The sequence below is a fragment of the Tripterygium wilfordii genome, chromosome 8, assembly GCF_013401445.1.
Source record: "Tripterygium wilfordii isolate XIE 37 chromosome 8, ASM1340144v1, whole genome shotgun sequence".
Classification (NCBI taxonomy): Eukaryota; Viridiplantae; Streptophyta; class Magnoliopsida; order Celastrales; family Celastraceae; genus Tripterygium; species Tripterygium wilfordii.
Genome location: NC_052239.1, coordinates 2046162 through 2068653, shown reverse-complemented (window position 1 = coordinate 2068653; position 22492 = coordinate 2046162). Strand labels below are relative to the sequence as shown.

The following is a 22492-nucleotide window of genomic DNA, read 5'->3' as shown; positions in this document are numbered from 1 at the left end:
TGGAAAGAAGAGAAGTTAATTTCCATCCATAAAAGCAACCACAGTCACAAGTGAACCACCAGAGAGCGAGAACCAACTGTGGATGAAGAATTGTATATATACCTCCAATATCAAGAGCCAAATGGGGAGATATCATCAGATTTATTAGGCAACAGAATTGTAGGATCCCTCTCTTCTACTCGGAATTCCCTTGAATTGCAGCCTTGCTCATGTCAAGCTGTGGCCTGGAAGCAGACCATTGAATGGAATTGCCTGCAGGAGGAACCATATCTCTCTCACAAGCTTCCTCTCTTACCAAACCTGCCTTGTCTAGTCCCTCTTCCTTTAGTCTACCATCAATTCCAAGAACTGGGTCATCCTTTAAAGCAGCCATTAATCCAAGTTACTCAACACCAGCGGCCTAACCCACAGATACACGCACAACAACATGACAAGCAAATTGTCTTCGGTCAGATCCCTTGTTTGATCGCTTGTCCTATACTGAAGTAACTTTTTCAAACCATATAATAATTGAGCAGAAGAATTTCTGACAAGAAACAAGAAAACAAATAAACAAAAGCACATGAAACATTAGGATACTAAGCAATCAAAATCAAAACCCAGATTTTTGGTATATATGTACAACCTCAATCTACATCTTAAAGAAATGGCAAAGTCTGTAAAAAGCTGAAAAATAAAATAAAATTAGGGCTACATGCTGCCGGTAATTCCGAAAATTGGACAAAAAGCAGAAAACGGACGAAAATATGAATAATGTTGAAATAAATGCAACAAACCCCACTGCAAAACCAGCTGACATTCAATACAAAGTCATACTCATATACAAGTAAAAACAAATTATACATGTATCATTTAGTAGAGATACCCAAGAAAGGAAAGAGATTCAAAATCAAACAAGTAATCATCCGGATCAAGTCAAAAAGCAACACATAAACTAATCAATCGATAAACAAAGATGAAATAGAATTGGTGTGGGTAGTTGAAGGATTGATAAGACTTATCAGTCAAACAGAGAAATTGAAATTCAAAATACATGGAAAAACCACCAACCAGAAACGAAAGCGTGGAACATGCGATGCATACCTTGGGGCCAGAGACAAGAGACGGAAGATAATTTTTCTTGCAAACTAAGATACACAAAGGGTAATAGAGTGTTTGGAAAAACAGTAAATGATAGGATCCCAGTACTATCCAGAACTGCCGAGCTGTGATAACTGAATAGCAAGAGCTGGCATATCTTTACCGAAAATGTTAAATATCCCAATAAATTTTGTCCCAAATATTCTTAAATCTATGTGGCTTTGCCACCTAGGATGCTTACATGGATCATCATGCTTACATGGCACATATTTGAAATTCAAATATTCTCTCTTCTCTCACACTTTTATTCTTTTTAAAAATTTGAAAATCAAATAATCCCTTTCATTTTTCTCTCTTTTCTCTCACTTTCATCTTCTCTTATATTTTTTATGCACAAATCAATGTAATTTTTAGACAGAACGAGTTACACTGTTTTCTTGCTAGACAATCTTGCGGATTACACTGTTTTCAAAATAGGTCAAATACAAGTTGGGGCGAAAAATAATATACAAACTAGACAGGAATAACAAGGTAGATACATTGTCTCAAAAGCATATTCATTCAAATGGTATTCAAACAGATTATTACATTGTAATCAAAACAATGTAAATTTCAAAATAAGCAAGAAAAAAAAAGCCACAAAGACTAGTTATTACTTTGTTGGAGCTGGACAGACCTACGATTTACACTGTTTCTTACCAGACAAACCTACATGTTACACTGTTTTCCTGTTAGACAATCCTGCGAATTACATTATTTTCAAAATAGACCAAATACAAGTTGGGGAGAAAAATAGTCTACAAATCAATCAAAAATAACAAGGTAAATCATTGTCAAAAGCATATTCATTCAAATGGTATTCAGATAGATTATTACATTGTGTTATAAACAGTGTAAATTTCAAAATAAGGCAAAAATAAGCAAGGAAAAAAAAAGCCACAAAGACTAGTTATTACATTGCTGGAGCTAACCGGAGGCGCTGTTGGAGGTGGCTGGATGTCCAGATTAGAAAATTACATTGTTGTTAGAACAGTGTAATTTGCTCGGGTCATCGGATTCCGATAGCTATCTGGTCGGAAAATAGGTGGGTAAGGAGCGCCTTGAAGCGTGGAGTCCAAATATAAGGTCAGTTGTCGGAGATGTTGCTGGAGGTGGCCGGATCGACTCGATTTGTGCCGCGATTGTCTCCTCCTTTGGATGCCTTTTTCCGACGATACTAGCGGCGATGGGTGGTGCAGAGGGTTGGGAAATGACTGTGGTGATCAGGAGCTTCCGTTCAGTGGGTCGATAGCTCCGATCGGTGGCCGGACGGAGGAGCTTTGGTTGATTGTGGTGGCTGTCTCGTGTGAAGGGAGAGGGAGAAAAGGAGAGAGAAGAGAGAAAGTGGAAAGAGAAGAAAGAGAGAGGGAGAGTGTATATATAGATAAAAATATTGATGTGGCATGTGAGGCGTAATGCCACATGGGATTGGGAACAATTGGGATAAAAAGTGTTGGGCTATTTAGCAGGACTGTTTATCATTTTCGTTAGGAAAAATAAACAAAAAATATGTTCCACCTCTAAGAAATTGACTAAAGTAATACAAAATTGGCACAAGGATGTCAAACCATGAGACCAAGACCAATCACCTTACATAGCCACCCACCTTTGTGAAATTCAAGAACACAATCACAAGAGACACATTAACCATCAACCTGGATATTAATAATAAAAGGTCGCATACAAGAGTCCATTAACAACCAAAAGTGGCTCTCAAACATAAGATTCCTCCAATGCATAATTCCAATTTCACCCTATCTACATAAAAATGCAGCATTGTTCGAGAAATTTTGATTAAAAACTATATGGTCAAAAGTAGAAAGATACCATAACCAAGATATAGTAAGTCAAATATAAGTCCAGCAAATAATAACTCTGGAAAGAAGAGAAGCTAATTTCTATCCATAAAAGCAACCATAATCACAAGTGAGCCACCAGACAGAGAGCAAGAACCAACCGTGGATGAAGAATTGTAAACATACCTCCAATATCAAGAGCCAAACGGGAGATATCATCAGATTGATTAGGCAACAGAATTGTAGGATCCCTCTCTTCTTCTCGGAATTCCTTTGAGTTGCGGCCTTGCTCATATCAAGCTGTGACCTGGAAGCAGACCTGTGAATGGAATTGCCTGCAGGAGGAACCATATCTCTCTCACAAGCTTCCTCTCTCACCAAACCTGCCTTGTCTAGTCCCTCTTCCTTTAGTCTATCGTCAATTCCAAGAACTGGGTCATCCTTTAAAGCAGCCACAATGTGGATCTAACGGGAAGAACTCTTTTTCAATGGGAGATCCCGAATGATCTGTCATACATTCCACATGGTTAAGTGGGGAGGTTGTGCACTATATAAGATTGGGCAAACCTATCACTAGTAAGCTATCGTAAGTCGGTTTTCTAGTGCATAGTTAGACCCATAACAATGGGTGGTTATCAGAGCCAAACCCCACTTACCGGTCCTTTGGGCCAGACCCAGGGACCCTGAAAAGGCCATGGAGAAGGCTACCCGTTGGGTTGGTGCCCTGTTGAGGGGCCAGCAGCGGTAGAGTGGAGCTATTATGGTGCTTGACCAACGTGGGCGTTGGTCTTGAAGGGGTGGGCTCTGTCATACATCCCACATCGGTTAAGTGGGGGGAGGTTGTGCACTTTATAAGATTGGGCAAACCTATCACTAGTAAGCCGGTTTTCTAGTGCATCCATGACAATTGGTATTGGAGTCAAACCCCACTTACCGGCCCTTTGGGCCAGGCCTAGGGACCCTGGAAAGGCCATGGAGAAGGCTACCTGTCGGGTTGGTGCTCTGTTGAGGGGCTAGCAACGGGAGAGTGGAGCTACCATGGTGCTCGACCAACGTGGGCGTTGGTCTTGAAGGGGTGGGCTCTGTCATACATCCCACATCGGTTAAGTGGGGGGAGATTGTACACTATATAAGATTGGACAAACATATCACTAGTAAACCGGTTTTCTAGTGCATAGTTAGGCTCATAACAATTGGTATCGGAGCCAAACCCCACTTACTGGCCCTTTGGGCTAGGCCCAAAGACCCTGGAAAGGCCATGGAGAAGGCTACTTGTCAGGTTGGTGCTCTCTTGAGGGGCCAACAGTGGCGGAGTGGAGCTACCGTAATGCTCGACCAACGTGGACGTTGGTCTTAAAGGGGTGGGCTCTATCATACATCCCACATCGGTTAAGTGGGGGGAGGTTTAAGATTGGGCAAACCTATCACTAGTAAGTCGGTTTTCTAGTGCATAGTTAGGCCTATGACAATTGGTATCGGAGCCAAACCCAGTGTTTTAAAATACCGGTTGAACCGGAAATTGGAGTGGTCACCTGTACGATTTAATAAAATATCAGTAAAATATCGGTTTGGTCAAATACCGATCAAATACCGGTTCAACCGGCCGGTTTTCGGTATAAATACCGGTTCTCCGGTTTGAAAAATTCAAAATTGAGAATTTTTTGATAAAAAAAAAATAAAAATGTATAAAAAAATAAGTAATTTTCTTTAAAAAGAGTAAAAGTTGAACCTAATTGAGATTTAAATGATTATGTTAGACTTGAACTTTTATAATTTATATAGTTATGTTGTATTTTTTATAAGAATATTTGTTAATTGAAAATTACATTTGGTAATATTATGTTTAATTTGAGATTGAGAGTGTTATTATGTGGTTATTATTTATTTGGATGCATTTTAATTTATAGTATTTTTCTAATTTTTCTAGTATTTTTACAGGTTTTTTATAATTTTTTATTAATTATTAAAAATTTAATTAATCAAATAAAACCGGTCAACAGGTCAAACCGGTTGAACCGGTTAAACCGGTTTTCGGTGGCCAACCGGCACGATCCGAAATCCGGTTTTTAAAACATTGGCCAAACCCCACTTACCGACCTTTTGGGCCAGGCCCAGGACCCTGGAAAGGCCATGGAGAAGGCTACCTGTCGGGTTGGTGCCCTGTTGAGGGGCCAACAGCGGTAGAGTGGAGCTACCATAGTGCTCAACCAACGTGGGCGTTGGTCTTGAAAGGGTGGGCTCTGTCATACATCCCACATCGGTTAAGTGGAGGGAGGTTGTGCACTATATAAGATTGGGCAAACCTATCACTAGTAAGCAGGTTTTCTAGTGCATAGTTAGGCAAACCAACCCGACACGTAGCCTTCTCCATGGCCTTTCTAGGGTCCCTGGGCCTGGCCCAAAGGGCCGGCAAATAGGGTTTGGCTCCGATACCAATTGTCATGGGCCTAACAATGTACTAGAAAACCGGCTTACTAGTGATAGGTTTGCCCAATCTTATATAGTGCACAACCTCCCTCCACTTAATCGATGTGGGATGTATGACATGATCCTACTCAACGATAATAAAAAAAATTTTGAAAATCCCGATTGATCTAATGGGAAGAACTCTTTTTCAATCGGAGATCCCGAATGATCCTACTCAACGGTAATAAAAAAAATCGATACTAGAAAATCCCGATTGATCCAACGGGAAGAACTCCTTTTCAATCGGAGATCCCGAATGATCCTACTCAACGGTAATTAAAAAAAAAATTGACACCGGAAAATCCCGATTGATCTAACAGGAAGAACTCTTTTTCAATCGGAGATCCCGAATGATCCTACTCAACGGTAATAAAAAAAATCGACACTAGAAAATCCCGATTGATCTAACTGGAATAACTCTTTTCTATCGGAGATCCCAAATGATCTTACTCAACGGTAATAAAAAAAAATCAACACTAGAAAAATCTCGATTGATCTAACGGGAAGAACTCCTTTTCAATCGGAGATCCCGAATGATCCTACTCAACGGTAATAAATAAAATAAAAAAAGAAAATCCTGTTCAATCGGGATTTTCTATCAAGGCGGAGGAGAATTTGATTGTATACGCGTTATGTATATATATTTTTTTTAAAAATGTCAGTCTTGTTGGTTTTCTAAATTATTTTAATATGTAGTAATTTTTTGAGCTACTCTCATGAAATTTTAGGGACAATCTATTGCTACATGTATGGGCCAGTGGCGGAGCCACATAGGGACCTGATTTTTTTGAAAAAATTGTATATATAATATTAACACATTTATATTAACGCATGATATATTATAATACCAATGTTCATGTTTTCAGAAAATTATATTAATACAAGACAGTTAATATCCCTATCAAATTTACTCTGCCATTCGTCATTCTTAGGGCATCTCCAACGCTGGTATGCAAACAGGTATGCATATCCATAACCGTTGATTTACATACCCGTTTCGTACTTTTTGTGAAGCCAACAGCGTTCGTATATGAAGTCGAAAATATGCGACCTCAATTTGGATTCCCAAATTTGCGATCTCAGAGAGGAGAGAGAAAGGAGACGCAAAAGGACGCGGGAGGGAGAAAGTCGTTCAACGACTTTGAACAGTGATGAGAAACCTCTGCCAAATCATCCGAATCCACCATAAAAGCAGAGACGAGATTGCTGCAATCATCCCAACTTCATCGCAACCATTCAACCTTCGTCGCAATTATTTCGAACTTTGCCGCAATCATCCTCCTCTCCTCAATTACCTCTTCCAACGTTGATAGGCACCATTCTTCATCACTCAGTCTTCAACCGTTGTCTATATGTCTGCATATGAAGATATAATTGAGATTTTGGGGTGAGTTTGGGTATTATTTTGGGGCCAAATTGAAATCTGAAACTGGGTATTTATCTCTAAATTGGTATGAATTGGGTGATTTTTTGCATGTATATGAAGGTGTTCTTTCATAGGAATTTGGGGCTCCTCTAATCTGCAAGGTCATTTGGGGCGAGCTCTTTGTAGAAGATGAAGCTTTAAATGATATCGCTTTTTCAAGTTTATGTTCCCTTTTGTGTTTATTCTCATCAAGTGCAAGTGCAAGTGCTATGTTCTGGTCCTACTTTATTTATTTACTAATGTTTTCTTGACTAGTTGTAGATATGGATTCCATGTACAATTCATATGCATCGTTGCTCATGAGCGATGAATTAAACGATGATCATAATATTGATCAATTGGAGTCACAAATTCCATCCGAGATTGTGCCTTTAACAGGCACTAGTCGAAGAAGTCAGAATTTCTCAATTGACGATGACAAACTCCTTGTCTCCGCTTGGCTAAATACTAGTAAAGATTCAACTCATGGGAATGCTCAAAATGCTAATAGATATTGGCAAAGAATTAGTGAATTCTTCAACACCCATGGAGGTCCCCGTACCCAAGCATCTCTAAAGCAAAGGTGGAATGATATTAACAAGAAGTGTCAAAAATTTTCTGGTTATTTAAGTCAAATTGAAGAAAGACATCCTAGCGGACAAACCGAACAAGGAATGGTAATTTTTTCCTACTTAACTATGTGACTAACTTTGTATTGTTGATGCTGGAATTTGAGTTCATGTATTAAGTCTTAGATTCTAAATATTTTGTTCATATTGCAGTGCACATGCTTTAGACATTTGTAGATAATGTTGAACTTTAATCATTCCTTTATTGAATAAATGATATTTGACAATCATTATTGAACTTTAATCATTTCTATCTTGACTGAATAATATTTGACCATGTTTATTTTTCTATTTCTTATACAGGTAGATGATGCAAAATCTATGTACGCTGACTTAGAGCATAAACCATTTCTACTTGAGCATTGTTGGATTATATTGAAGGATGAAGCTAAATGGCAAGAAACTCTCTCAAACAAGAGGCATAAGACTTCTAGTGTCTCCGTACATGACCTTAGTGAGTCTCCCATTGGCGGAGATAATGATGAACGTTCCATTAATCAAGATAGACCACTAGGCACAAAAGCCGCAAAAAAACTTGCTGCAAGTGGATCGAAGTCCTCAATTTCGGATGAGATTTTGAAAGAGAAACATAATATCGAACGCGCAAAATATGAACAACGTGATAGAGCTCTACTTGAACAGCAACGAGATAGAGAGCTAAAGGAAAGGGAGATGGAGAGGAGTTGGGAAATAGAAGTTATGTCCAAAGACCTTAGAGGCATGGATCCCATGGTGGCTGAGTATTGGAAGAATGCTAGGATAGAGATAATGGCAAAAAAGGGTTATAATTTTTAATGTTTTCTTATTTTGTTAAATGATTGTCTAAACTTTCTTTAATCTCCTGTGTTTTGGCACTACGTTTGAGCTACATGTTGTGGATTTCTAATTGGATAGTGATTGAGCTGAAGGAAACAAAGTAACATTTATTATCATGCATGGACACGCATAAAACCAAAATAAACATTACTTTCAAGATATAACCTAACTCACTGACGCAGGAATCGCGGTTGCATTTAGCACATGCAACAAGCCTTTGAACCCCTAAGGAAACCTTAGTGGACGAGTTTTAGTCTCGTGAGGGTTTTTTCAGATCTACCTACAAACTGTGACTTATAGTGGACTCAATCGGATGACCCTAAGCGAGCCCATAAGTGCTCTACAAGGTCATCTTGCAACTGGGAATGGGTTGAAGAATCTCTAATTTGACGATGTGTTTGGATGAAACTTCGAAACTCAGCAGTTTGAGTATGTGACATTGTTGGTGGAGTTGTGAGTCCATCGAAGTCTATGTGGTCAGAGCCCCCGTTTTCCTCAACGATCATATTATGTAATATTATGCAAGCTGTCATAATATCGTCAAGCGTATCGACGTCCCAAAATCTTGCAGATCCACGTGTTATGGCAAAACGAGCTTGTAAGACCCCAAAAGCACGCTCTACATCCTTCCGAGCAGCTTCTTGCATTTTGGCAAAGTGTTTCCGTTTTGGGCATTGTGGGCATGGAATTGTTTTCACAAATGTAGACCAACGAGGATATATGCCATCTGCGAGATAATATCCCATGTTGTATTGATGACCATTAATCGTGTAATTTGCTTCGGGCGCACGACCATTAGCTAGTGCGCCAAATACAGGAGATCTTTGTAGCACATTGATATCATTTAGAGACCCTGGCATTCCAAAAAATGCATGCCAAATCCACAGATCACGCGATGCCACAGCTTCCAAAATAATGGTCGGCGAACGACAATGTCCGGTGTACATCCCTTGCCAAGCGGTTGGGCAATTCCTCCATTGCCAGTGCATGCAATCAATACTTCCAAGCATACCAGGAAAACCACGTTCCTCATTTTGTGCTAATAAACGATGAACGTCGTTTTGATCGGATGCCCTCAGGTACCTTTCTCCGAATACTGTAACAACTCCTTTGACAAACCTTCTTAAACTTGCAATTGCAGTACTCTCGCCGATCTGTATGTACTCGTCCAAAGTATCTGCTGGACTCCCGTATGCCAGGATCCTAAGCGCTGCGGTGATCTTTTGAAGAGCAGATAGCCCTAAAACTCCAACTGCATTTCGTCTCTGGGTAAAATATGTATCATTCGCGACCACAGCATTTGCAATGTGGAGAAAAAGATTTCGACTCATTCGAAATCTTCTCCTGAATAGACCTTCATGGTAAACAGGATCTGGCTTGAAATAGTCATTCCACAATCTGGAGTGACCGTCATTGTGATTGCGTTGAATAATTCTATGGCCGGGAACGGAACCACGGTGTCCAGTTCGTCTCCTCCCATTAGCTTGTTGATCGTCATTCTCTCGGGCATTAAAAAGTTGTTCCAACTCATCTTCAGAATCAGAGTCGAAAGCAATTAATTCTCTCAAAATCTCAGAACTAGCATTTGGGTGATCCATGTTGATGTTTTTGAAAGATTTGACACAAAGTGATGAGTGAGAGGCTACACATTTATAGAATTATTAAAAAAATAAAAAAATGTGATAAATTAAATGGAAACCCATTTTACATACTCATTGTTGGAATGAAATTTCATTAAAGTATGCATATGAATATGCATATAACTATTTAAATATGCAAAGTACACTTATGCATCCCCATTTTGCATCCCAGTGTTGGAGATGCCCTTAGAGCCCGTTTGGTGTGGTGGGCCCGCTTTCGCGGCCTGCTTCACCAAACAACACAACTTGCTGGGCGGTTCCGTCCACAAAACGGGGCGTCCTAGAATAAGCTCTCAAAAAGCATATTCTGGGGCGCTTATTTTGAGGCGAGTTTAAGGCTTTAGTAGAGCTTATTCTGGGGAGGATTGTCAAAAAGGTGTGGATCTCATGCCTTTTTGCATGGGACCCACGCCAAAACATCCTATTTAAAAATATTTATATATTTAATAAATGCATATTTATATTATACATATTAAATATATTTATATTAATATTAAATAGATTTATATTTATATGAAATAAATTTATTTTATTATATACTTATTAGACTAATTTTTTTAAACAAATTATTATAAAATTTTAATTTATAATATTATATACTTATTCGACTAATTATTTTAACAAATTATTATAAAATTTTAATTTATAATATTATATACTTATTAGACTAATTTTTTAAACAAATTATTATTTTACTCCACAGTTTTTCCGCTAGTATCAGTTTTTTAGTTCGTCAAACATCCTACTGTATTTAACAGAGCTTTAAGCTCAGTTTTTTTTTTCACAGTTTTTCAGTTAGCATTGAAAATCAATATAAATGTTTTACCAAACGGGCACTTAATATTCAGTGGAAAACACGTCATCAGCAATTATAAAATTAACTCAAGTAAATTTTACTTCCATATTTTTTTTTATTAAATCAAGTTTTGCGCTGTTTGATTTTGCGCTTTTTTTTAACGTTTAATACTTTCATGAATTTCACTTTGATTTTGTTATAATTAGTGAAAAATAGGATAAATTTTCATTAAATATCCCTAAAATAAAATTCGGGAGCACTGCCAAGCCAACCCCCATCGACTTTTTATAAGATCTCAGTTATATTTCAAATCCTGAAATTTTGTAGTCTTATTGCATAAACTTGTACATTAGAATTTAAGCACATTTTATGAGGACTGTTAAATCTCAGTTAGATCTCAGGGAGCTTATTCTTGACCCATATAAGTGTAGGACTCCGATCTTCAATAAAAATTTATCGATAGATGCGCAACATTGAATGATGGGGGTGGCTGTCACCAACCTTATAACAGATAACTGAGATGAGGAGTGCGATGTCTCGAGCATGATACTTGCGCTCCCTTCCCCTCATCAAATTTGAAGTAATTGCCTTGAACGGAATGAGCCACATTTTCTCATATGTTAATTTCGAATGATCCCAGTGTTTCTTCTTTCTTTATGCCATTATGTTATCGACCTTGAAACATCAATGTCACACTCAAGTCAAAACTCCGCTGGCTTCAGTTCAAATTGACACAAATTAAACTTAAGTGATTAAATTGATTTAACTTTCTCAGTAGTGATAAATTAAAACACGGACCATCTTTCCGTGACCACAAGTTTTCTTTTAACTTTTTCATAACCACCGCCACATTCGTGATAAGCTTGCGTACTGACCATCGCTCGGAAGTCAAAACCATCTGCGTCTACACACGCGTCCAAACCAGCACCGCCACTCGGGAAATCTAGACCCTATAAATAGACGAATCTCGCTCTCTCTGTTAGCGTAAAAAATATGCTAAGGCTAGTTTCTGCTTCGAAAAGCCTGCTCGGGCTAACATCGCCTTCGCGGCCGGTCCAGGTCTTGCCGCGTTTTTACCACGAGAACGTTATCGACCACTACAACAACCCTCGCAACGTCGGAGCCTTTGACAAAAAGGATTCTAATGTGGGCACCGGCCTTGTGGGCGCACCCGCATGCGGAGATGTCATGAAGCTACAAATCAAGGTCGATGAGGTGACTGGAGAGATTACTGACGCCTGCTTCAAGACCTTTGGCTGCGGCTCGGCAATCGCTTCGTCTTCTGTTGGTAAGTGCCTTGTAGAAGCTTGAGGAATTGCTTGATTATTTAATTTTGTGTGGATTTTACGGTTATTGGAATAAGTTTGAGAAATTTAGTGAAAGAGGATTTAGAATTGAAAAACATATGTATACTGTTTGTAGTTGTATAGTGCGATTTGGTATTAGATATTAGGCTTTTGTTGGCTGAATATCGAGGAACTAACACAATCAATATATTTGGCAACCTGTTTCTCATATAGGGTTTCAACATGAATGAACCGGCAAAATAATTTATTGAAAAAAAATTTTGTTTTTGGTTTTATTGGAGCTTGCTAGCTGGTTTTATTATGGATCTTTATGTGTTAATTTTTGAATCGTTGGTTGAGTTGTTTTTGTGTGGAATTCCCTGACTGTATTATACTATTATGTATGTTTTGTTATTGAAATTTTCGCATGCTTAATAATCTGTACTCTGTAGTGTTGGAATTGCAGAAATTTATATCCTGATTCTTTAATTTTAAAGTAATGTTCCCACCCTTTTTTATTTTCAATTGGAATGGAGATTCAAACCCTGGCCCTTTGGCAGGGTGGTCTGAAGCATGATGTTCTTACAAACTCTCTTACCGTCCTCCTTTGACTCCCATATATGGTTTTGTTTATTAGTTTTACTTTTGGAATCTTGAATTACAGCCACATGATGGAATTGTAAAAAACTATGTCAGCATGCTATGCCACTCAAGTTCTCTTTTTAATAATATCAAGTCGTCCAACTCCTCCTAGTTTGCTTGAGAACAAGAGCTCAAACCCTCATCCATGTTGAACAACTGATAGTAAAGTGATTTCCCACAAAAATCTCGACTGCCCTTATCTTGGTCTTTTCTAGAGCCAACTTTTGACACAAAAATTCCGAAGTTCCAAGACGGTTGCATTTTTTGATTGCGCTAAGCTGAACTGTATGTTCAAATTGCTGCAGTTATGCCCAGTTTTTATTTGGCTGTCATTGCCTTGTGGTTTTTGAGGAGCTATCTCATAATGGCTTGTTTCTTATATTTCAGCTACCGAATGGGTGAAAGGGAAAAAGATGGAGGAAATCGTGACCATCAAAAATACGTAAGGCCTTTTCTTCATTCTTATATTGTCTTTTTGCAAGCATTGCCAATACATGTTCCCCGTTAAGCATTTTTCATTGGGTTAATTTTTTTTTTCCTATTCAGTATCATTGCAGAATGGAAATGTGTATGGTCTCTGGTTGTTGTTTACGCTTTTCTGGTTGTTATGCATGGAAATATATATTACTCGTCACTTTATTTATTTATTTATTTCTTTCATTTTTTTTGGGTTAGTGACTTAGTGGATGATATGTTTTATTTCATTAATAGGCGCATGTAAATTTTCCTCGTCTTCTATCTCATCTCATTTGGAAATATGTCATAAGATTGCGTAGCCTATGCATCAGCTTTGCTCCTCTCTATCTCGGGCATCACACACACGACATGACTTTAAGCCCATTTCCTTTAGCACCATTTTCCCCTATAGTTTGTTACTTTTTTATTAATTTTAGTTCATATTACTCAGATATGTGAACTGTGTGGACATGGTTTCAGCTTCTAAGGTTATGATGTATGTGTGTTAATGAAGCTGGTGGTGTACGTACTTCTGGCCATACATTTCTCATTCAAAAGATTTCCTAATTAATTGCAGTGAGATTGCAAAACATCTTTCCCTCCCACCAGTTAAGCTGCACTGCAGTATGCTTGCAGAGGATGCAATTAAGGCAGCTGTGAAAGATTACCAGAGCAAACATGTTAATCCCAGCGCCAGTTCAGATGCTGCATCTGTTGAGAAGGCTGCCAATGCTTGAATGTGTATAAATGTTGTTGATGAAAACTTTTAAGATAAGGACAGGGATCTACTAGTTATGACAATAAACAGTCGTGCTTGGATTATACAGAGCTGGACTGGCACTCTATAGAAGCATTTTCTTTCTTTTATGGTGCTCTTGTAAAGAAGCTATTGTATTAAATATCAAATGGAAGAAAACTTCTGAAGGCATGGCCTAAGGATGGGGATTATGTACTAGTTATGACAATAAACAGTTGTGCCTTGATTGTGAAGAGCTGGGGTCCTGGACCGCCAATCTAGTGGAGCATTTTCTTTCTTTTAAGGTGCGCTTGTCAATAAGCTATTGTATTAATATGAAATGGGTTTAGTGTGTTTTGTCTGTCTGCTACTAATAGTCTTGTTAGAGCTATCAGGACCTGGTGTGGTGGAGGCCTGATTAAGGGTTTGTTTGATGTGGCTTGTGGAGGCCAGTCGGGACCATATTTGTCTAGTTAAACGCAGTTTCCTGAGCTCTTGTTGACAATTATGGGCGCTGAGAACCTGAAGTTTTTGAAAGAAATTGCCAATTGAAGACTTGATCTTTAGTTAAAGCATTGTTTTTTGGCTTAGACACAAACGTTGCGGTAAGTAGTAACACGCACGATGGACGTTGCATGCATCCTTTTTGATTGTTAGCCACTGCCGCGCTCTTTCCATATATTGTTCGCGACAGCAGGAATCCCTTTGACCTGCGCTCGGATTTGATTTCCTCCTACACAAGCTACAAGTTAAAACAAGAAAAGGAGTATTGATTGGGGTTCATTTATTCCAGGATCTTATCAGTTTATTTATTAATGCAAGATTTCTTCTTTTTTAAGTAACCGAGAACAACTCATCTGCCATGCCTTTCTTTGACATCCTACTGATTTCAAATTCGGACCAGGCTAGGCACGTCAACACTTCCTTCCTCGTTTGGATGCATTCATTAATTGAAATCTTGTGACGTCTATATATTGGTCGAAATTGATTATTCATATTACATATCTTTCTTCCGGTCTGCAATTTAACTTTTATCTAAGTAGTCGAATCCACATATTCTATATTATCTTCCCATATAATTCACCCAAAAAAAGTTTTAAAAAAAAACTTTTCGACAAACAATATTGGGGGTTCCACACACAGCCTTTTTATGCCGATTGACCTAACTAAACAAAAACAACCCACCATATATTTATCTTCACATAATTTTTTACATCCCACTAGAGCTAATTATTAAGTGACTCAATACACAACACAAAATGAGTGAATAACAACTCTCCCTCTCTCTGTCAAGCCCTACAATGATTCAATATTTTTATAGTGGACAATCTAAGACTAAAGGGGGGGGGGGGGAAGTAAAGAATATTCTTCATGAAATGATATATATATATATATATATATATATATATATATATAATGGTAGTAAAAGCCACGTAGGTGGGGGGGACCTAATTAAGTTAGCAATGGCTTCATGATTTGATAACGAGATCCATCACTTACTTTTCCTCTCGATCAAACCTCGACACCAACTCCAACAACAATTTTGTCACGGCTTTTGAATGGAAGATGTTATCCTATATTTGGTACTTATTAGGTCACTTCGTTTTAAATCAATAACGAAGTCATACAAGTTTGTCCTTTGAACATCTAATATGAATCTAAACTCGGGTCATTAGGCTTGCATATATATACATAACTATTCCCATCTGAAATTATAATTATAATTAGGTATATGTATTCATCATCTATACAACAAAACAAGTAAATAATATATTGAGAATAGGAGGTAGCCTGGTTGGTCAGGTTGCCTGCCCAAGACCTTGAGATCCAGGATTCTATTCTCACCAGGGGGTTAGGATTTGGGTAGTTTCCATCCGCTGTGATGGCCTTCATGCCCATCGGGCATGACTTAGCGTGTGTGTAGCCTATGCGCCTTTCAAAAAAAAAATGTTAGTTCATATGATTTGTCTCGTTTTAGTTGGAAAACTTATGTGTTCGAGGGTCTAACAGCCCGAATTTAAGTCCATATTAGATGTCCAAAATAAGCATGTATAGTGGGGCTTAGAGAAATTTTTATTGCAAGATGATGAGGCATATCTTTGGACTCCCATTGGTGCCTTGTGTTTGTGACGCAATTGACCCTGGCCCTAGATCACAAGCATTGAGCGGTTAGGAGTTGATTAGAGATGACTCTAGTGATCAAACAAAATTACATTAGTAATTGTGATAGTGATGTAGTTAGATCAAAAACCTAATTAATTAGTTAATGCTTAAGCAAGTGTATTGCATCAAATAATTTAATTTATTTGAGACAATCTAACTTTAGATAGTGATGGATATATAGATGATGCAATTACCCTTTCTAAGGCATGGCCTTTTGGACTCACATCGGCAAAGTAAATTACAAAACTTGTGCATCGCACCCTCGAAAGTTTTCATAAATGGGATTAGGGTACTTCGTTTGTATTTTATCAAGGGGTGTGACATCAAAATGTTGACGTGAGATTTCGAACTTAAAGATCCATGAATTTCATAGAATGCTGGGAATCAATTCGGCCAATCACTTGGGGTTGATACAATTACTTACTTAATAATAAAAATAAACAATTTTCATGTCCAATGAGGAATGCTCTTCTATTTTATTTTTTTTCCCAAAAAAAAAAGAATAATTGTTTGATCAGCCTAAGCCCTAATTCATAAGGATCCATATTCAACACACCATATCATAAAATTTTATTCTAAAGTAAGTTTGGGAATATCTAATTGGCTAAGAGAAAATTATTTATAAAATAAAAAATTTATTTCTAAACTTTTAGAAATTTTCACCCCAAATCCATGCAACATCTACTTATATTAATGCATCTACCACACTTGTTCTGTTTTGATTCCAATGCTCTCTAATTGTATAATTAAAGCAAATCGGGATACCTGCAGTGGGATTACCCTACAGTTTCAAGAATCACCGTCTGATGTGTTGAATCGTGTGAGACCTACATTGTAAAATTTGAAAAATAGATTGGATGGAATGATGAAACACTGTCTGTAGTAGACACTACAGGTACCCCGAACTCATAATTAAAGCATTTTCAGTTGGTATAATTTGGAAAAAAAATATAAATTCAAGAATTCTCCATAAAAAAAAAGAAGGAAAAATAGAAATTTTTGTTGCCTAAATAACGAAGGGAAAGCAAGTAGACTAAATATTATTTTTATATAATTCCTATCACTATTTATGACTCAATTATTGAACGATCAAACATTACGAATTGGTCATCGAAAATCTAAAATATTTCACAATCATTTTTTGTGAAGTCTCGGTCAGTCAACGCACTAATATGTCTCATTGATAGGAAAACCTTAAACATGTTGATATGCCACATAATAGTGATCCTATGTCCTTTTAGGACAAAAAGATAAATTAATTAGACTAATTAAACAACCAAAACACATTTCTGTTGCTTAATTAGGATTTATTTATTTATAATTTATTGCTACTGTTAATTCAAACCTCTGTTGTGTCTTACATTTAAAAAAAAAAAAAAACACCACCCTGTTTGGTCTTCACTCTCTCTCTCTCTCAGTCAAATTGTTTGTTCGTTTTTGCAGCTCAAAAACCATTATATATATGGTTTAGTGACATTAGTCATCACACATTACCTCATTCACGCACGCGAGTTCAGAGTTTATTCGCAAAATCTTTCCAGTCATCTCTTTCTTTCGCTCATTGATTGCATCGTCACTTCTGGGTACATATATATATATATATATATATGTATGTATGTATATCTATTTCTGTGTACTTAACTCCTGTAACCGAACACGTAGACCCTCTTCTCTTCTCTTGTAGTCCTCAAAGTGCTTTTATTGCGTAATGTGATCGTGATTTTAGGCATTGTTGTTAGTTTCGTCAATCCCCATTTGCAGCCAAGTGTTGTAAGTCATTCCTACTGTGATTTCAAACATGGGTTTTCGCTAGTTTTCTTCCTTCGATTCTATAGATGCCCATTTTGTTCAAGTTATAATACACTGTTGAAAATGGAAGTTACTGTGATGGGTTCTCTTTAATTTTACAGTTTTTGTACACTAAGCCTCACGAGTCTTCAGCTTCATTGGGATTTTGTCCCTAATTGGCCCCTCGAGTCAGTTGAATCCGTTTAGTGTCTTGTGTTTCCGTTTCTTCAAACAAAAAGTAAAAAAATATTTAGTCTTCTTATTCCAAAAGGAAACTTTGGATTATCATGGAGGAAACATTTGTTCCCTTCCGTGGGATCAAGAATGATCTCAAAGGAAGACTATTGTGCTACAAGCAAGACTGGACAAGTGGCTTCCAGGCAGGTATCAGGTTTGTGACGTGCTCATTACTTATCTCTAATCACAGCTAGGTTACTGAGATGCCATGACAGATTTTTGAATTTTTTAGAACCAGACTTGAATATTTATCTTGATTTCAAGAACAGAATTGTTTTTTTTCTAAACAAACATTCTTTTAATTTTTTGCTGTATATATGAAAGTTGATGGTAGATTTACATTTATGCGAAGTTGAATTATCATCACTTTTTCTGTCATTTAGGATTCTTGCTCCAACGACATATATATTTTTTGCTTCCGCAATTCCAGTTATATCTTTTGGGGAGCAGCTGGAAAGAGAAACAGGTTGGAAGGCTTATATAATGTGTAGCCATATTTTGCCAACCAGTTCTTGTTTGCTTACATGAATGGTGCGTCGCAGATGGAATTCTGACTGCAGTGCAAACTCTTGCATCAACAGCACTTTGTGGTATCATTCACTCAGTTATTGGAGGGCAGCCCCTGCTCATACTGGGGGTGGCTGAACCGACAGTGCTGATGTACACATTTATGTTTAACTTTGCAAAGGATAGGAAGGATTTGGGACCTAAACTCTTCTTAGCCTGGACCGGATGGTAATACTTTGACACTCCATCTAATTAGATTATGAATACGGATTCACTTACGGTGATATTGACCTATTTTCTTCACATGTGGGTTCCCAGGGTTTGTGTGTGGACGGCCCTTTTACTTTTTCTACTAGCCATTCTGGGTGCATGCTCTATTATTAATAGATTTACACGCGTTGCTGGTGAACTATTTGGTCTTCTGATTGCAATGCTTTTTATGCAGCAGGCCATACGGGTGAGTACAATTTATGGTCTTTCATTATCAGCTAGTACCCATGTTTTTGGCTATGGAAGAGTTACTTTCCATTCTATTGAAGTGGTATTTTTAGTTCATTGAGTAGCTTGTTAGGTTGCCTTAGTGTTAATCAAAACCACCTCTCTCTTTCTTCCCACTCCCATGTCTATTGCATCCTTGAAAAGCATAATGCCATAGAAAAACCTCATTTTCATATACCTGCAACTTACCATGCCGACCATTCAGGGAGTTGTGGAGGAGTTTGGCATTCCGGAGAGGCAAAATTCCAACCTCACTGCGCTGCTTCCATCGTGGCGATTTGGCAATGGAATGTTTGCACTGGTTCTTTCATTTGGCCTTCTTCTAACAGCTCTAAAGAGCCGTAAAGGGAGATCTTGGCGCTATGGGACAGGTATGGGAAAATTGCATCGAAATGTAGAAGTTAATTGCATGCAACGGGTTATAAGGGCCCTTCAAGTATCATTGAGTTGGTCCTAGTCTTGCAGTTGGCCATTTTTTGGGGTGTTGTGTTAACATCACACGAAAAGTACATTTTATACATGTACCATATGCACATCAGCTTTGCGTCTCATTACCTTTTAGTGACTGTTGAACTGAAAAATTATAGGTTGGTTACGAGGATTCGTAGCAGATTATGGAGTCCCACTTATGGTGCTTGTATGGACAGCTATATCTTATATTCCTGTTAATGATGTTCCTAGAGGTATCCCAAGGCGGCTTTTCAGCCCAAATCCATGGTCTGTAGGTGCACATTCTAATTGGACTGTTATCAAGGTGAATCCCACAGTTAAACTTTGCTCAGAATTTGGCAAAAACACTTGCTTTGGCTTTGAAAAAGGGCTAATTTGTTTCACTTCAGGCCAGGATTGGAATTCATAGTTCTTTCGTTGCGCAGGAAATGGTGAATGTACCTCCTTTATACATAGTTGGAGCATTTATTCCGGCAACTATGATTGCTGTGCTATACTACTTTGATCACGGCATTGCATCTCAACTTGCCCAACAACAGGAATTCAATTTGAAGAAACCTGCTTCATATCATTATGATCTTCTTCTTTTGGGATTTTTGGTATGCTGTTATCCAGGAATGACCATTATTTATTTCTGTTTTCTTAAGCCCAAACTAATCAATTAGCATTGATATAATCATATGTTCGTACTGTTTTTTCATTGAGAGTTTTCTGCTTGTCAGGTTATCTTGTGCGGTCTTATTGGCATTCCCCCTTCCAATGGTGTAATTCCTCAATCTCCAATGCATACAAAAAGCTTAGCTACCCTGAAACATCAGGTAGTATTTAGAAAATAGAACTTTGCTTTACAACTATCTCTATTCTCCCCTATTTATAGTCTAAATTAAAATGAGAGGGATACTGCATTCTAGCAGGACCAAAGGTGAAACCTCATAGACATGAAATTCTGTAATTTTCACCATCAGATAAGGTTAATGCTTTAGGTCTTAATATTAAAATCTCTCTCTCTCTCTCTCTCTCCCTCTCTCGCTCAGATATGTTTTGATCTAAGACCTACCACTAGCCTAATCCACTGGTTATTTAAATCATGGTGGGATTGGAGTTTGGACATCTAAATGTGTCGTGGAGAAGCATTGGGATTAAAAACTCTGCTGTTTAGTTCTGGATGTCCTGCTTGTGTTGAGATAGCGTTCTATTATTCCGTCAGCTTATTTTTGTCTTGATAAAAGTCCCTATCCTGATACAAATCACTGAATCTCGAGGACGGTTGTAACCAAATTTTCTTTTATTTTAAACAGATTTTGCGGAATAAGCTAGTATCAACAGCTCGCAAATGTATGCAAAAAAACTCAAACTTGGGTCAGTTATACCGAAGCATGCAACAAGCTTACAATGAAATGCAAACTCCACTGGTGTATCAGATGCCTTCTGCTCTGGTATATTTCAGTATGTCTTTTTGTGGTTTGCATCTGGCTTTTCTCCTCTTTTGCCCTTACCTATGCTTTGTTCAGGGGTTAAAAGATCTGAAAGAATCAACAAAACAGAAGGCCTCAAGTAGTGGCTACATTGGTGCTCCCGTTGATGAGACTGTCTTCGACGTGGATAAGGATATTGATGATCTTTTACCTGTTGAAGTCAAAGAGCAACGCCTCAGCAATCTGCTTCAGGCATTGATGGTTGGTTCTTGTGTTGCTGCTATGCCTATCCTGAAGAAGATTCCAACTTCAGTTCTTTGGGGATACTTTGCTTTCATGGCCATTGAAAGCTTGCCCGGAAATCAATTTTGGGAGCGGATATTGCTGCTTGTCACAGCTCCAAATCGAAGATTCAAGTGAGTTATTTCTAATTCCTACCATTGCCACTCCCTCGATTTTCTCTAGTGGTCAGCTTATACTATATCGCCTTTTTGACTATGTTTTAACATTATTTTAGAAAAATCAAACATGTAATGACTGGTTTTGACCTACCAGAGTGCTGGAGGATGGTCATGCAACCTTTATCAAGACAGTTCCCTTCAAAACAATTGCAGCATTCACCTTGTTCCAGACTGCTTACCTGCTCATGTGCTTTGGCATAACATGGATACCAATTGCGGGGGTCCTCTTCCCATTGTTGATCATGCTTCTTGTCCCTGTGCGGCAGTATCTGCTCCCCAAGTTTTTCAAAGGAGCCCATCTTCAAGACTTGGATGCTGCAGAATACGAGGAAACTCCTTCCGTATCTTTCAACATGGCATTTGAAGTGAGTATTCTGAACTACTTATCGATAATTCTTTGACATGTGTGCACATTCCTCCATAGAGACATTGATTTTGGTTTTTGCAAAATTCTAGGAAGTCACTTCTAATGCTCTATAAAATCATAGGAAGTTGGAAACTGAATCCATGATGTCTTCAAAGAATTGCACTTTAAAATGGACTCATTGAATCTCGGATACTTTCTGATTTATAGACAGACAGCCTCTATCAGCTTCTTGTCTGAAGTTTCTATATTAATTGATGATATCCAGGAGCTAAATTCTGAATCAAGATCAAGTAACGCAGTCGATGCAGAAATTTTTGATGCCATTATCACCAGAAGCCGTGGTGAGATCCACAGCAGCCGGAGTCCTAAACTAACAAGTTCAGCCCCAGCATCATATAGCCCAGAGCTGTCACAGAGGGTATACAGTCCCCGTATAAACGAACGCAGGGTGGATCGGAGCCCCCAGTTTGGTGGAAATGGAAATGACAATGAAATTAAGCCAGCTCTCTGTCCTGGACCATCATCTAACTTGGGACATGGTACTCATGGTTCATGCTTCTAGTGAGAGGTCATTCCCCCCCCCAAGTTCATGTAACTATGTGTTATATTGTAGTTTAGTGTTCTTGTTTATCCCATACAGGTTGGGCAGAAGACAATGATGAAACTAAAAGACACACTATTTATACACTATCAACACCTCATACCAATCAGTTGTCCGATGGGCAGCGGATGGATTCCACGTTACTGAAAAAACACCTCATCCCAGTATCTTCTCACTTTTCAGCTTTCACATCTTATCTTTTGGGTGATTCTGAAAGT

The 22492-nt window shown here is 38.1% G+C and overlaps 4 protein-coding genes and 1 long non-coding RNA gene across 7 annotated transcripts; 3 read left to right on the top strand and 2 right to left on the bottom strand.

Moving 5' to 3' along the window:
* Positions 1-1208, bottom strand: LOC120003816. Its single transcript, XR_005469378.1, has 2 exons — positions 1084-1208; positions 1-526 (listed from the first exon to the last, which is right to left on the bottom strand). It is a non-coding gene; the product is annotated as an uncharacterized LOC120003816 (long non-coding RNA).
* A 5087-nt stretch (positions 1209-6295) lies between these two features.
* LOC120004259 (glutathione S-transferase T3-like) lies at positions 6296-8347 on the top strand. Of its 3 annotated transcripts, XM_038853549.1 has the most exons (4): positions 6296-6341; positions 6465-6694; positions 7063-7463; positions 7719-8347. In XM_038853549.1, the coding sequence occupies exons 3-4, from the start codon at positions 7071-7073 to the stop codon at positions 8208-8210; spliced, it is 885 nt and encodes a 294-aa protein (XP_038709477.1). In that variant the 5' UTR covers positions 6296-6341; positions 6465-6694; positions 7063-7070; the 3' UTR covers positions 8211-8347. The 3 variants fall into 3 exon arrangements, with proteins under 3 accessions (XP_038709477.1, XP_038709476.1, XP_038709475.1); XM_038853548.1 differs by having other exon boundaries at positions 6302-6694; positions 7069-7463; XM_038853547.1 differs by having other exon boundaries at positions 6302-6694.
* A 189-nt stretch (positions 8348-8536) lies between these two features.
* LOC120004222 lies at positions 8537-9829 on the bottom strand. The gene has a single exon (XM_038853491.1). The coding sequence runs from the start codon at positions 9827-9829 to the stop codon at positions 8537-8539; it is 1293 nt and encodes a 430-aa protein (XP_038709419.1).
* A 1758-nt stretch (positions 9830-11587) lies between these two features.
* Positions 11588-14152, top strand: LOC120004439 (iron-sulfur cluster assembly scaffold protein IscU-like). The gene is made up of 3 exons (XM_038853790.1): positions 11588-11955; positions 12983-13037; positions 13629-14152. The coding sequence occupies exons 1-3, from the start codon at positions 11661-11663 to the stop codon at positions 13786-13788; spliced, it is 510 nt and encodes a 169-aa protein (XP_038709718.1). The 5' UTR covers positions 11588-11660; the 3' UTR covers positions 13789-14152.
* Positions 14153-17631: 3479 nt separating this feature from the next.
* On the top strand, positions 17632-22410 carry LOC120004406 (probable boron transporter 2). The gene is made up of 12 exons (XM_038853758.1): positions 17632-18129; positions 18359-18441; positions 18518-18710; positions 18801-18939; positions 19186-19351; positions 19568-19734; positions 19856-20029; positions 20153-20248; positions 20729-20866; positions 20942-21261; positions 21401-21671; positions 21939-22410. The coding sequence occupies exons 1-12, from the start codon at positions 18026-18028 to the stop codon at positions 22233-22235; spliced, it is 2148 nt and encodes a 715-aa protein (XP_038709686.1). The 5' UTR covers positions 17632-18025; the 3' UTR covers positions 22236-22410.
* The last annotated feature ends 82 nt before the right edge of the window (positions 22411-22492 follow it).